This window comes from Motacilla alba, chromosome 3 (assembly GCF_015832195.1).
Source record: "Motacilla alba alba isolate MOTALB_02 chromosome 3, Motacilla_alba_V1.0_pri, whole genome shotgun sequence".
NCBI classification, from domain to species: Eukaryota; Metazoa; Chordata; class Aves; order Passeriformes; family Motacillidae; genus Motacilla; species Motacilla alba.
The window spans coordinates 91,729,475-91,744,886 of record NC_052018.1 but is presented as its reverse complement, the minus strand read 5'-3'; the positions used below and the strand labels follow the sequence as shown (position 1 = coordinate 91,744,886).

Here is a 15,412-nt window from a genome sequence, read left to right as displayed (position 1 = left end):
CACAGAAAGAAGCAGGTGAAAACTGCTGGGGCTGTCCCTATGAGGGCTGAGCTGGTTCCAGCCAGGATGGGCTGGTGAATTGTGATTTAGTTCACAATATTGCATCCACACTTGGGATGCCCATTAGATGCAAATGAAGAGGGCCTTGCTCTATTCTTCTTTACTGTTCCATGTTCTGGTAATTTAATTTTATGTCTAGACAGCTGTTCATCATGTTAGATATTTGTATTTCACATTCCTCACGTTTCCTAAAGTCTTTGTTGGTGGGTAAGAAACATTCATAAAGTTGTGACAAGTTTCAGAAGTCTGTTATCAGTAGTTTTACATAGGACCTTTTATACAAACCTTTATTTTTGAAAGCTAACTCTGGAAGTACATTGTTGCTATCAGCACCCCTGGGGGGCTGGCTCCCTCTAGAAAATAAATGTATGCTTCCCTAGCAAAGATGATGTTGTAGTCTTGATTGACGAGTGAGCTCTTAATTCCTTCAACTGCTGTTTTTTAGCAAATCCATCCATGATACTCTCTTGTACAGTGTAGAGTAAAACAGGGAAAAACATTTTCAGGCAACAAGTAAGCCTCTCCCTCCCTCCTTCTGTCCATCCAGCTGCAGCTGAACAAAAAACATCACAGGAACTCAAGGGGAGAAATATAATCCAATATCTGTTTCTTCTAATCACTATGTACAATATATAATAATACTTCATTCCCAACAGCTCACTCTATAGCATGTGTTTCTTCTTTCCCCACTTCACTAGTCTCAAATAATTCCTGCTGGTTCTGGCAGGAACCCAGTGAGGCTGGCTCTGGACTTCTCTTACTCTGCTGTGGCTGTCAACATCAAAATTTCTATTGCCTCTCTCTCCCTTGATTGTGGGGGTCCTTCTCTCCCCTTACTCTGTTTTTATCACCGATTTCTCCCTCCTCCTCGTGTCACTCTTTTGTTTTCTTGATTCTCCAAGAGCTTTTCAGTTTGCCCCACACTGGCAGGATGGAGCCCTACTGTATATTTTGTTCTGCCTGATTGGGGAAGCTGAAACTTAGCAACCCTTGGACTTCTCTGAGTTGCTGTGTGTAATTGAATTGTCTAGAGTGTTAATCATCATTGGATTATTCTGACATTCTTGATACAAAAATATGTACATTAAAATAATAATGTAATTACAGAATTTGCTTTTAGCATGAATATATTTCTTCTTTGTGACACTGAAATGATTTACTGCTCCCAATATTTATGTATTGTTTTGACAGATAAGCAGTGGGCTGTGAGTAATTTTAAGGTGGTACAGTTTATTCCATGCCGCTTAAAAGCAAGGATTCCCCCCCTCCCCTTTTACCCCATCACATTTTATTATTAATGGACACATTTGAATTGTCAGCTTTCCCAAAACCTTGGTGTATTGGCTGGAATGATCAGAATAATTGCTTAACCATGTCATCACTAACTAGGAGTACTGAACATGCTCTTGCTTTATCTTTTCCCTAGTAGTTCTTCTGGTTTGTTTTTTTATTTATCCTCTTAGTTTAAATATAAGAAATGCAAGCCAAAATAGCCAGTAATGTGGAAATGGAGGCTGCCAGGAGCTGTGTGGGCTAAGAGTGAACTTTTGGCTTTGTCTGGAGGCAGGATGCTAAGGCAGCTCAGCTGGCAGGTTAATGGTGATTGTCATGAATATTAAATGACAGAACCAAAACAAAACTCCCAGGGAGACACTTATGCACACATCTTACATAGCAACACAAGCAGCTCAGACAGCTGGCTCTCTGTAGGCTCTCTTGAAAGAAAACAGTGCTGAGGCGTATTAGGATGATTTTTATAAACCAGAAAGCCAAATTGGGATGCACTGGTTGAAAGTTAGAGGCCTTAATTATTTACAGCTTGAGGCAAAAATCTGTTTTCTGAAGTAGATAAATAACAGGTAAATTATATCTGTGCTGTTCTCCCTTGGATTAAGTGCTTTCTAATATTTTTTGAGTTTTGTGCTCTCTGAAAATGTGTAAACAAATGTGTACCAGCCTTACTGTTAAAGTTCATACCAGCTCTCTGGTGTGCAAGTATAGTCTCACTTTTCCCTCTGAAGTTCCTCTAATCCCTTTTTTTGTTGTTGTTGATTTGGTTTTTTGTTTTGGTTTGGGTTTTTTCTCTAAAAACAAACAAAAAAGCCCCAAACAAACAAAAAAACCACATTGCAGGGCACAGAATAATGAACTACATTTGAGTTTGTTTCTGTTTTGTGATTTGTCCCAGACAGGGTAAGAACTTGCTATTCACAGAGTTCCTCCTTTGGCTCCTGTGGTGTAAAGCTACCTGTACCTCCAGCTACATGGAAAAAATTGTGAAATAATTAAAATTCAAGAAGCTGGATTTATTTGAAGTAACACCAACAGAGATCTGGGATGATTCCATTAAGAGCACTGCAGTTATGCTGTTTCTAAAAGGATATCTAAAGGTGAGACATTCTCCTGGGCCTAGAGAGTAATCTTTGTTACATTTTTAAGTGGGGATCAGATCCTTGCACATGCCTTCCTTGACTTTCATGGTTATTTAAATTAATACCAACTTAATATGTGATTCAGTGATTTCTATACTCCAAAAGGAATGAGCTGAAATAACAGAGAACGTTTCCTCAGATAACTGCATGCTGGCATAATCCATTTTGTGGTGTTATTCTGAGTATAAAAAGATAAAGTAAATCTAAACTATTTTTAGGTACAATGAGTCAGTCTAAATGAGTTGATGGAAAAAGATAAAAATGAAAGGACAGTCCAGTTAGAGGAAGTTATGGAGAGTAATGCTTTTATATAAACATTCTACAGAATTCATTTGCCTTTCCAAACTCTGTTTATAAATCAAGAACTGCTTTCCAGTAGCTCATGGAGACCTCTCAGGTCTAGCTGTCTACTTTTAGTCTAATTTCATTGAAAACAGAATTCTTATATATATATATATATTTAAAGTTGATTTTTAAAAGTATTTTTGTAAACAATTAATGCAGGTATTCCAGTGATTATTATGTGACTACCAGCAGTAGTGCACAAGTGGCCAGCAGATTCCCAGCTGTGAAGAAAACACATTCAGTGAGATGATTTTTCAGCTAGTACCAGGAAAACCCCTGATTTATTTCTGTTGTTCTTAAATCAAACAGCCTAGTGGAAGGGGTTTTTTTAAGGGTAACATAAACCAGATATATTTCAAAGACTTAGACTAGCTTATATTCTTGTTTTCACAGTACCATGAGGAATTTGCACGCACTGCCTCCGACCCGCCTTGCAATAAAATGAGCTACAGTATTGTAAAATAATGGTTTGCAACTATTTTTCTTTGTATTAAAGCTTCCCATAAATACGTATTACTTGGATCAAGACGGGGTAAACCTCACTCACTTCAGCTGAAAGATGAAGCACCACAAAGTGATACCTCTTTGGAGTGAGGAAAGTAAAGTTAGAGTTCCACAAAGTAGCATTCTTGATACAATAGCCATCTAGGGGTACCACCAGCCCAAGTATCCAGCCAACATTACCTTCCTCAAGAGGCTGGAAGTCACAGCAGGGATAAAAGTCATGAGGAATTAAAGGACAATACCAGCTTATTTAACAGCTAGGAAGCCATTAAGGATGGCAAAGCTGTAGTGAAACTGAGAACTGCACCCTCATTCACTCCATAAACTCCAGCCTTCTTTCTTAAACTGCAATGGGCATCATTTAAAGACAAAATGGGAAAAATGGATAAGTTATGGACTGAACAGCAGCAGTGTGATTTTCCATGAATCCAGGCACCTGCAAGGTATCAAAGCCAAAGGCATCATATTTTTGGAAAATGAGACTGAGGTTGTCAAGCAAGGAGCCAGCAGGATGAGCTGTTTAATTCATGCTGATTTCCCCAGTAGTGTATCCAAGAGGATGTCACACTTTTCTGTTCTCAAGTTCAACCATGTCTCTGTGAGCATCAGCAAGTTTCACCTCTTCTGAAAGAGCACTCTCCTGTGATGTATTTATAATCTCCTGCTCCTTCTTGTAAGTAGAGTTGCACTCCCCTTCCTTTGCTCTGCCTCACATCATTATATTGCACCGGTAGGCTGCTGCTTCACATGGGAACCTTTCAGCAGCCTGCTTTCTTCCAGCTGCAAGATATGCTAAGCTCAAAGGAGACCACTCAGAGGAATGGGAAGGAATTTAGGGACAATAATAATATTTAATGTGTAGAATCACAGAATCTTAGCTCATACCAAACATCCCTGCTAAGCTCATGTTCCCAAAATCCTTTCAAGTTCACTACAATTGATAAGTTGGTCTTTACACATTAATTCTGAGAGTTTTTCAGCTATCCCTACAAGCTCATTTCTGCCTATCATTTTTGTTGTGTCAGGGTGCTATTTGTGACCTGGTCAGTTTAAATATGGAAATACATGGAATACAACATGTTTTAAAAGACTGTAAGACTGCTGCTGCCTTTGTCTAAATTGCTGGATCTGTCTGTTGTGTATCTCAGGTGCACATGTATGTTTGTCTTTGTGTAACATGAAAATACTTCAGAAATGCCTTGAAAGTCCTATTGCCCTATTCTTAAAAAGTCTTGCATCTATTTTAAAGTACAGAGCATGCTGAAACAATAAATAAGGAAAAAAGTCCTTGAAATGCCTGAGACACTTCCAAGACCTGTTACCTATGAATGTGATCTCAATTTAAACATGTAATCCCTTTGATTACAACTTTTGCCTTAAGTATACTTAGGTGTGCTGCACAGTTCAGAATGAACACTTTCCTTTTTTGTGGAATGATATTTATTCTTATTAGTAAAGTTTTTAGGAGTTTTGTTCAAACTTAAAAATTAATAAAGGGATAAATGTAATGAATAATTTCTGAGTTTACCTGGACTTTTATTTGCATTGTAAAATAAAGGCTATGGAGCCACAGCCCCCAACAAGGTAAATAAACTTTCTAGGGTATTCTTAATTTGCCATGGCTATTCTGAACCAGTTATCAGTTTAATCTATAAAGTTACCCTCCAGGCAGTGAATTGCTTGGTAACTAAGTTCTGTGTATCCAACACAAATGATTTTAGAATCCCTGCAAAGCAGCTCAGAACAAGGCACGAGGAAGTTTTCAGTCACCATCTAATTCTGTCTGCCCAAACTGCCTGAAACAAGTGCTACCTTTAAGGATTTTTTTTTCCATTCAAAGCTTTTGTTGCCTACAAAAGAAGGGTGAAAGCTCTAAGTTTCAGCTCTTCCTTCAGATATTCCTACTAGCTTAGGCCTGGCTTGGTTCAGTTCAAGTGTTTGACACTTTTTGTGCCACTATCTGAGTTGCTGTAATCTTTAAAGCCCCAGGAGAAGTGGATTAAAATTTTCACAGTGCAAGGGTTTAGATTCAAGTCTTTTTCAAGGCTTTATCTGCTGCCTTTGCACAGTATGGGAAAACTTTCAGCAAAATCTGGAAGGTAAAATATAGACCCTGGGACAGTGATTTCTTTTCCTTTTTCAGAGAGGTTTCTTTAAATAAAGGGAAAATTAGGTCATATTTTGATTTTGCTTGGCTGGCTTATCTCCAAGATGGCCTGCACCCAGTTTCTTCTAAACTTTTCACTTCTCAGAAGGATAATATCTCATGTCAGAATGATAAAGACTCATGTCAAGAAGTACTGCAGAACATGGTAAGCTGAACATTCATCAACAGTACAAAATTTCTGATGGCAAGAGCTACAAATAACTTACAGGAAACATTAAAAGAAATGGTTTATTCAAGAGTACTTCCTGTGGCTCTGCAGTTTGTCCAGGTGCACAAGCTCTATTTTTCACAGAACATTCATCTCTGTTTCTTTTAGTTTGGATTTCTCATCAACAGATTACCCAAGCCAAGATTTAAGTGTAAGTTTTGTAAACAAGTAAATCAGGACTCACACTTTCTACTGAACAGAAAGAAAAAAGCTAAACCAAAAGGTGTTATGTAAAGCCCAACAGATGGATAAGGGTGCAAGTTTACATTGTTATCATTAGCCATATTTGACAGAAGCAAAAATAGGAAGCACTGCTATCAGACCTGTTCTGCCAGATCTACCTTGCCAATATAAATTGTCCCGTAGCCCACTAAGATAAATTCTCATTTCCCACTTACTTTCTTTTCTGGGTTAGGGTTATTTTGGACATGCCAAGGTCAAAATCATGCCTATGCTATGAGAGTACTTCTAGCAGTGATGCCCACCTATCATACACCCAGGTCTTTGACACCCTGACTGACTACAGAGAGGAAAAAATTACCTTTTGATATGGCACTGAGTTTTCTACCAAAGCAGACAGATACAGAGTACATAATAATTGTCTGAACTGGCACTCACAGACAGAGCTCTGAGCAAAGTACTACAAATCTAAAAGTTCAGTGATTTTTTGTTTGTTTCAAAGCATTCACAGGTAAGTACTAGTTTGTTTGAAAACTGCCATTCTGTGTACCATGTAAATACCTTTCAGGTTATAGATTCATGTGCACTTTTATGAATATTACTTATGGGGCACAGATTTGTCATATAAATTGCTTGGTTTGTATATTTTTTCCTGTATGGAGAGGAGAACATTAGGCAAAGGAATAAATGGATGATGGGTAACAAAGTGTGTGATTGTCATTGATTACATCAGTTCTGGGATTTCAAGATATCCAGAGTTCATCTGAAAAGATGCAAATACTAATCAGAGCTGCTTAGCACATCTTCCTGATGTGCAGCTGAATCCTTCTGAATGACAGCTTTTTCACTCACTGTAGTAGGCAGATTTTTTAAAACTTTTTTTCTTTTCAGTTCAACCAGATTAGCTGAAAAATCAGCATTGGGCTTCCTAAGTGGGTCTTTCCACATCTCTTCCATTTTCTCTTGAGCAAATGCAAATTACATTGAGCCCATTTCAGATAAATATATTCACCTGTAAGGGACAGAATACATATGTGAAAGTCATCTACACAATTTTTCTTGTTCTACAGGTTCTTGGGAGTCTTACAAGGGAAAACGACAGCAATTTAATACCTTTCCAAACTATCATTTGTTGAATGTATTGCCTGATAGTGGTTTTAAAGTAACAGTAAAAGGAGGTGATTTACAAACTGTTTTGAGGCTTCTTCCATTCCAAAGCACCATCCTTAAACAGATAAGCATCCTCTTTTAATTTTTACTGAAACATGGAAGTCTGACAGGTCTGACAAGTGCAGTCTGAACTGTGATCCCACTGTGATTCCTACACTGATGTGATGAATTCACAGTCAGTGGTACCAGCAGATCACAAAGTTAGTAGCCTAAGCTGCAGTTTTCAAAGGATCACAAGGCCTTTTCTTCAGAGAAAAACTAATACAAAACCTGATTTAAGTCAATGAAAGACTCATATTTTGGCAAAGGGCTAAAAGAAAAAAAAAAAAAAAGACGTGGTATCCATATACATATTATGGATAGAAAAGAACTTTATGTCTTATCCTAAATTCTTGGGAAAGTCTCAGCTGCTCAATCTGCAGGATTCAGAGCCCCTGCATTCCAGCAGGTGATCTTGGTTAGATTAGGATGCAATAACTAGTAACACATTCTTAGGAGGATTTCTCTTCACTGCACTCTCTACAACTGCAAAAAAATAAGGAGAACACTTTGATTTGCATTTCATAAACCCATTACTGTGTTTTTGTTGCTTCCACTTGCAGTCCTAATGCTTCAGTTGTTAATAAGAGAAGTCCTTCTTGAAGCAGGGATGATAGAATTTATCCTGTCACAAATGTGTTAGGGTCAAAGTGAGGCACTATTGAAAAGAGTGCCGGGTCACCATCTCAGATTATGAATCACCTAGGTAAGTGAGCCCATCTGATAATTTTTAACATTTTGAAGAGTAAACTATTATTAAATACTAAAGGAAGGCAATTCTTGGTGCAGCAATTCATTAAAACCTTAGACTTAAGTTAGCAAGATGGATATTGGAAGCACACAGTAAAAATAATGACATTTGCAATGCTATCTGGAAGCAACAAGCAAATTGAAAAGAAATTCTAGACTCTCCAAAGGAGGTGTGGAGTAGGAGGGCTACAACAGGGCTTTGCACAGCTTGCTTCTTTTGAGTTCAGTTTATAGATCATGAGGGCACCTGTTTTACTGGAATAATATAGAAGTCAGGGAAATGCAGCTGCCTGAACAAAGCAGCCATAGCTGACAGTTCGCTTTTAAGCAAAATCAATTTTAGGCCATTGGCGAGTAAAACAACCTTAGACATAAAATAGTGTTGTTGAATTAACACTAAAAGAAATACTGTGGTGCTCTGAATGCATTTTTAAAAAGCAGTCAGTGAAAACATGTCAAGGATATATCCACTTAAAGCCTTATTGTTGTAACACTTCTACTGAGTAGAAACCCCAAGTGAAATAGCCTAGGAAGTGATTAAATGTGAAACCTTCAGTTTCCAAACGGAAATAAAACCAAAAAGGAAATGTTTTTCTTTCTAAAGTGCACTCAGTTGTGATAACCTTGTCTTTCACAACAGAAAGGAAGGACTAAAGCATCTCCCTCACAGACAGGTGAGAGCAGGTTGAATTTGTGAGGATCTTGCAATACAAGAGGGGGTTTTATATCACCATGTCCTGTTGCAACAGGAGCACTTCCTCATTGAAAAGAACCTGAAATGTAGTACAAGCAGAAGCTGCGTTACCTGCTTTGACATCAGCAAAGGTGATTTCATAGAGAGAACAGGAAAAGTAGGGAGAGAACAGGAACACTGAGCCACTCAGTGGTGATGAGCTGTAATTGAGCTACAAGGGTTTTTTTTTGAAATGCAGCTGGATATCGTGATTCCAGATGAAGATGAAGCAAGGACTTCTACAGTAATCACAGCAGCACAACTACTGAAGCTGCCCCATCAGGTAGCATGCAAGGAAAGGAGGAGAAGGGCAAAAAAACTAGTAGGCACTGAAAAATTATTTGTGAAATGCTGGCAAACAACCAGCCACCATAACCACCAAACCCACGTGCATTCCCACAAAGACAACAGGTATCATCAAGGAGCAAACTCCCAGCTGCTGTTGGTCTTTAATCAAAAGGGCAGCAGTAATAATAATATTAATAAATAGTAACACAAAATAATAATTCTCTGAAGCAATAGTAATTTCTTAGATGCTGATTTATTTTTTCTTCTCAGAGCACCATCCAACAGTGGGAGGGTCCCCGAAGTCCCTCCTGCAAATGAAGTGGTCTGATGGTGAGAAACAGAACAAATCTAGAATAAAATCTGTAACACTGTGAAAGAATGGGCAAATACATAGAAACAGCTTTTCTAGTTATTCAACAGACAGGCAGCTGTCCTCTGCAAGCTAGAAAGTGGAGAATCATCTAATAAAATCTTCCCTTCATAGAAAGTTACCAAAATGCTTAAGAAATAGCACAACAATACCGAATCCTATTTTTATTATATCTGCATTATTAATACAGAATCAGAAGCAGCTGTTTAGTTTTTCCCATATTAATCAAAATGGTGACAGTGACAGATAAATGCACATATGGGACAATTCACATTCTACTTAAGTTAGTGAAAGTCAGGGGTTAGCAGCAATTTATACAGCTCAGGATTTTACAGTCCTCTTGTTGCTGGAAGGCTGCCAGGGAAATGTCACCAAGGGGGTCTGCTTTCACACTGCAGGATCTGCAGTTCTGTATCAGGTTAAGAGGAAGAGGAACATGGCACTGCACGCTTCATTAAAACAGCAGTGATGAAGCCAGGGTAAGAACAAAGAAAAACTAAGAGACATAAAAAATGAGATCTGAAATTGTTAATATAAAAATGCTCACAGGACATAACAATGTTCACAGGACACTAAGCTGCTACAATAAACCTGTGCTGTAAGAGTATGTGACAAACAGGGGGCTATGATTTCCTCTTTTTGTCAGAGAAAGATTGGAGAAAGGCAGAACGAAATCATCATAATCTAATATAGATAACATCTTTGATAATTATTTTTAAAAAGTAAAGTGTCATTTATCCAAACCTAACGTAACAGTCTTATTTAAAATGTCACAGTAGTCCTCATGGGGGAAAAAAGATTTATTTTTCTCAGTTTACAGCTGTAGGCTTTGTAGAAATACTCCACAGTAACTGCATTTGAGGAGACTGAGTGGCTTTATATCCAGTATTCTCAAACCCATCAAATATTACACTCCATAATGCTTTTGTGCTTATAAGCCTGTATGTCATGTGTTGCACCTGTCTGCACTTGTGATACCTACATCCACATGAAGCACAGAGAATTGATGTTAGCTTGTCCAGATGATTAACTTACACTTTTCCAAGGAGTGGGAAACAACTTGGGATTTACAAAAAGACCACTCATATTTCAATTATTAAAAGCTTTCTTCTTTCTTCTAAGGAACGTAGTTTTACATTATACACTTCTTAACAGAGAAATCCTGGCAGAAAGAACTTGCAGGTTAAATAATTCCTGTAATTCCCAGCAAACAGCCCAGGTGTATGACTCTACTACAGATCTGTTCGTTTCCTCTATGCTATGTGTGTACATACACACTTATTTTCTGAGCAGAGAACTGACTCATGGTAGCTACTTGTAGTAATGAACTCCACAACACAGGGAATTAATTTAATGTTCTGCTGTGCCTCTGCCCAGGCATTCTCTAGGTACAAAAATGTTCCTCAAAACTCATCTTTAATGCTGAAATGTGGCTGATCTTCAGGTTTAAAGTCCAGATTGGGGCTGCCATCCTCATTCAGAATTCGCCGAGAAGTATAGCCAACAATTGGATATTTGGCTTTATAAACATTATTGAAGATGTCATCCAGGGACTTCAGTTCCTCCTCTGTGAGTCCTGTCTAAAGGAAACAGGGAAATGAAAGTCCTGTCTCAAAAAAATAAAAATAGAGATATTTGCATGTTTGGGTTTTTTTTTTTTAATGATTACTGTAAACCTTAGGGTCAGCTTTTGGGTTTACACTGCAGATCATGATGAACAAAATTGATAGTACAACCTGTATTTGTATTCTTTCCATACAAATTCAGCCTTGACAAAACTTTAAGGTATTCAGGTCAAACAAGCAACAACCCACCACCAGAGCTAGCATTCACTGCCATGTCAGGATACACCAAACCAAAAGAAAGGGATTTACTGTCTTTGCGAGCTTCTTTTTAAACAGCAGGCAATTTCCCTTTTACATGTTTACAGAAGTTGTATTGATTCCACAAATGAAAATCTTTCCTCTTGAAGGCTGTTAGCACCTTTCATGAGCAGTAAATGTATTTTATGTATCTAAAGAGAACTAATGCATTAATGCATTTTGATTTTAAATATGTGAGTCAACTTATATAAATACAAACAATTTTAAATCATCACTCATCATCTTGCACAACAATAAAAATTTGCAAAGTGGAATTAAACTGATGGCCCGTTTTCTTACTGTGTCATGTGTAAGATCTGCTGGATCCAGAGACATCTTTGCAACTCCTCTTGTTGAGTCTTTTCCAACCAAAGCATTGTATGGGGCTCCTTTTCCATAAAATTCTGTCAGGTTAAAAAAAATAATAAAATCCAGTGATGATCTGACAATGTACAGGGGTACGTTCAGCCTCTACCCTTCATCAGACTGTGAACTGAATGTTAGTGTACTGAAAGCAACAACTCAAGCCTTAAGACTCTTCTTTCCAGAACTGACTTTGGATTTTGTACTTTTTGGGGTTATACAGCTGTTGAACTTCATATACTGCAGTCTTAAAACTTACCTATTATTTAGGGAGTTGTGCTTTACTTTCTCATGAGATGTTTGTAGAGCCCAGAATTTGCAAGTTCTGTGTAATTTAGGATTTGAAGATCAGCCAACCCAACGTGTATGCCCAGGCAAGGTTAGTACAAACACAGTAACAAGCCATCAGTTTACTTATGATGACATCAAGGCAAGTGCCTAAGACCCTCATGGTCCCTTCAAACTTTTTATAGCAAATCTGGATTAAGTAGCAGGAGCTCAAATGAAAACATTTGTAGTTCTCAGGGAAGGCACAAACAGCAAGGGGTGTGAACACCAGCACAGAAGGAAAAGATGCAGCTGCAGCAGTGTTGATATTGTGCAGCAGGTACATCCACGTGAGCTTTGATCTGCTCAGCTCATGTACCCAGGGCAATAAAATGCTGTTGCTTCCATGTGGCCTGACCCCACATCTGACAAGGACTCAGGAATCTGGGAAGTTCTTCCAGTTTTCATTAGAAGTGCCCAAGCTGGACAGTGCTGGCTTGTCTGTCTGCAGGGTGTGATCTCAGACCAGTGTAAGTTCTAGACAAAACCTTAGTAAGGGAGCTGTCAGAGGAGGAAAATCAAGTTTTTAGAAGAGGTAAATGCATATCTTTTTGTTGCAATTGAACAGCAGGCTTCCAATACACTGGGAATGTTTAAAACCAAATGTCTGAATAATAACATGAAAGCAAAGTAGACAGCGGAGGAGAAGCACACTAACCTTTTCCAGAGGTGACATCAAACACTACTCCCTTCACCGCCAGGTAGATGGGCTGTCCTTCCTGGAGGGAAAGCCATCAATACATCCTCAGCACTTAAGCACAGGCAAAAAGCAGTTAGTTACGGCTGTGAAATCCACAAGCTCTTAGGACACAAATTCTTAGTTGTATGTTTACTCTTGTTATGCCACCATACACGTTCCCTCTCTTGACATCTCTTGCTTGTGCTTCAAAGTGCCCCTAATATTCTTTGAGGGTTCAACCATAAGCAATGAGAATATTTTTAATCTAAACAGCACAACCATGGAAGACAAGTCCCTTTTGCAAGTCACCTCTTTTCTGCACACTAGTGTGCTTGAAAATTGTCAACTGCATCTTTCTATTCCTAATGCAGATGGATATTGCCCAAAATAAAAGGGTGTGTGGCCAACAGCATTATTTGATTAAGAAACAAAGATAAATACATAAACACGCGTAAATCTGATCTACTGACATCTGTTTTACTTAATAAGCCAGTGCTTCTGCTTTGTGTTTGATACATAAGATGTAATTTTAGTCAGACATTAATTAGTCTCTTCAAAGTATCCAGAGAAGACCCTGAGAAGGTCAGACAGCAAGTGTTTCAAAAGAGAAGCAGATGTGTATCAATACAGGACTTTATCGTTTTGAGTCTGGGGTTCTGCTGAGCCTTCTGAATCACAGGAAGCTAAACACTCCTAAGTTAAAATTGTCTTGTTATTTTGATAATCTTGGTGGGGTTTTGTTGTTGTTGTTTTGGATTTTTTTTTTTTTTAATCTAAGTACATGGTTTAATGGATTACTGAGAGAAAATTAACTTTGCCTCCAACTCATGGTAATCTGAAATTCTCTGGCAGGAGCACCTTGCCAAGCAGGGAGCGAGTAAAGTAGCACATGGCACCCAATTCTCCAACGGTGCGCGCAGCATCAGCGCCGGCAGCTGCCAGCCGCACCGCGGGGCAGAGGCCGGAGCGCACGGGTGCCTGCACACCTCTCACAAACTGCCGCCCGAGAAGCAAGAGATGCCCAGAACGACAGGGCAGGAGAGATGGCGGGGCGGCACAGCAGCCGACCACGAGAAACCCGAGCTTCGCGGCGGCGCCAGGGCTCGGGAGGCGGGAAGGGAAGGCGGCAGCACCGGGGCTGCGCGGGCCCGGCCCGGCCCTACCTGCTGCCCGTCGTATCTGGCCAGCTCGGGCTCGGTGAAGAGCCGCACGGGGGCCTCGGCCGGCGGCCTGAAGCGCAGCTGGGGCTCGGCGCTGGCGGCCGGCAGCGGCAGGAGCAGCGGCAGGAGCAGCGGCAGGAGCGGCAGGCAGGGCAGCGGCAGCGGGCCCCGGGCCGCAGCGCCCGCCATGGCGCGGAGCGCGCACCGCCCCCGGCCTGCGGCCCGGGAAGCGAGCGGGGTGGGACCGCAGTTAAAGGAACACCGTGGAGAGGGATCGCTGGAACGGCCGCGGGCGCTTGCACAGCGCTGAGGGGCATGGGAGGCCTGAGGCTGGGGAAAAGGAGGCTTGGGGGGGAGCTCATGGCGCTCCACGACGGCCTGAAGGAGAGGCTGCAGGCAAGTGCGGGTCTGCCTCTTCCAGGTAATCGATAGGACGAAGGGAAATAGCCTCAGGTTGTGCCAGGGAGGTTTAGATTTGATATTAGGGAAGACTTCTCCACAGAAAGGGTTGCCAGGCACTGGAACATGCTGCCCCGGGCAGTGGTGGAGTCACCATCGCTGGGGGTATTTAAAAGAAACATGGATGCAGCACCTAAGGATGTGGTTTACAGATGGACTTGGCAGCACCATAACGGACACCTAATAATAAAAGATTTCTCAATTTTCCTCTTTCTTCCTCGCCTAAAGTTTCTCTGCTAGTTGTTTTCAATGGTTATTCACAAAATCAGCGCACATACTGCAGGCTTCATCTTTGTGACTTAAAAAACCCAGACATTTTTAGCCTAGGAACAGACTGAATAAACAGGAAATTTTCAGATTACAGTTTTCCCTATGCTATAAATACTGCACGCGGCAACATTCAGGACCGGCAGAAGAATAAGCTGGGTGTTTATCATTCTGTATAGAATTAAGAAAATTAGAACCTTTTTACCGTTTAGGTGCATGTATCACATGCCTCACTGCAGCGCTGACAAGTGAAGATCTGAAGGATTTAAAGCCTGCATGACTGATCCCGCAGCATCCACTCTTTCTGACTACAGTGGTGCAATTCAAATGTATAATAGGATTGTTGTTGTCAAAGGACTTCAAATCTTGGTTATTAACTTACTAGGCTTGGGCCATAGGCAGAGGGAAATTATCTGCTCAGCAGGGACTCCCTTCCAGTGTTGCATCTCAATGCAAAAAGAGTTGCACATGCTTTTTCTTGATGATGCAACATTAACAATTACTTCCACGCTGGGGAAGGAAAAAAAATAAATAGCTGTGTAGGTATTTGTGGCCATGTGGCTCGTGAATCAGCCCTTACGTGGTTTTGGCTTTCATTTTCCTGCAGTGCCCCATTGCTGCGGGCACAGCGTGGGTGGGTCATCCCAGGAGTCCTGCAGGAATTCTGTCTGCTGGTCAAGCACGCCTGGTGTTCTGGTGTTCTGATAACAGCCTTGAGCAAAAGAAAATAAAAATTAAAATTTAAAAACAATTAAAAGATAGTATCTTGTGCAGTTTGGGGGGAGCCGGCTTTCCAAGTCTGGCTCATGCTTGTGTTAGCAGAGTTTGCGCTGTGGAGCAGAAAAGTCTCATCTCCCCGTCAGTACGTCTCAGGAGGGAGAGATGCTCTTACAGACCTTCCCAGGAGCCCCTCAGGTGTGCCGAGCAGCCGGACCGCAGCGCCCGGCCCGGACTACGCCTCCCGGCAGCCCCGGCAAGGGGCGGGCACCGGCCGGGGACGGGAAGGGCCGGGCCGGGCGGCTCGGGGGTCCCGGCGGCGCCTGCGTGGC

At 40.7% G+C, this 15,412-nt stretch overlaps 1 protein-coding gene across 1 annotated transcript; it reads right to left on the bottom strand.

The window, feature by feature from the left end:
• Positions 1-9,110: 9,110 nt before the first annotated feature.
• Positions 9,111-13,914, bottom strand: NENF (neudesin neurotrophic factor). The gene is made up of 4 exons (XM_038132921.1): positions 13,641-13,914; positions 12,457-12,517; positions 11,409-11,512; positions 9,111-10,826 (listed from the first exon to the last, which is right to left on the bottom strand). Exons 1-4 carry the CDS (start codon positions 13,824-13,826, stop codon positions 10,650-10,652), a joined length of 528 nt encoding a protein of 175 aa, XP_037988849.1. The 5' UTR covers positions 13,827-13,914; the 3' UTR covers positions 9,111-10,649.
• Between the last annotated feature and the right edge of the window lie 1,498 nt (positions 13,915-15,412).

What these genes read in the sequence shown, in the direction of transcription:
- NENF (XM_038132921.1), bottom strand. Translation starts at nt 13,826, where the DNA reads ATGGCGGGCGCTGCGGCCCGGGGCCCGCTGCCGCTGCCCTGCCTGCCG. An exon ending in CCAGATACGACGGGCAGCAG is followed by an intron (nt 12,518 to 13,640) that starts GTAGGGCCGGGC and finishes CTTTCCCTCCAG; the next exon opens with GAAGGACAGCCCATCTACCT. An exon ending in CAGATCTTACACATGACACA is followed by an intron (nt 10,827 to 11,408) that starts GTAAGAAAACGG and finishes TGTTTCCTTTAG; the next exon opens with ACAGGACTCACAGAGGAGGA.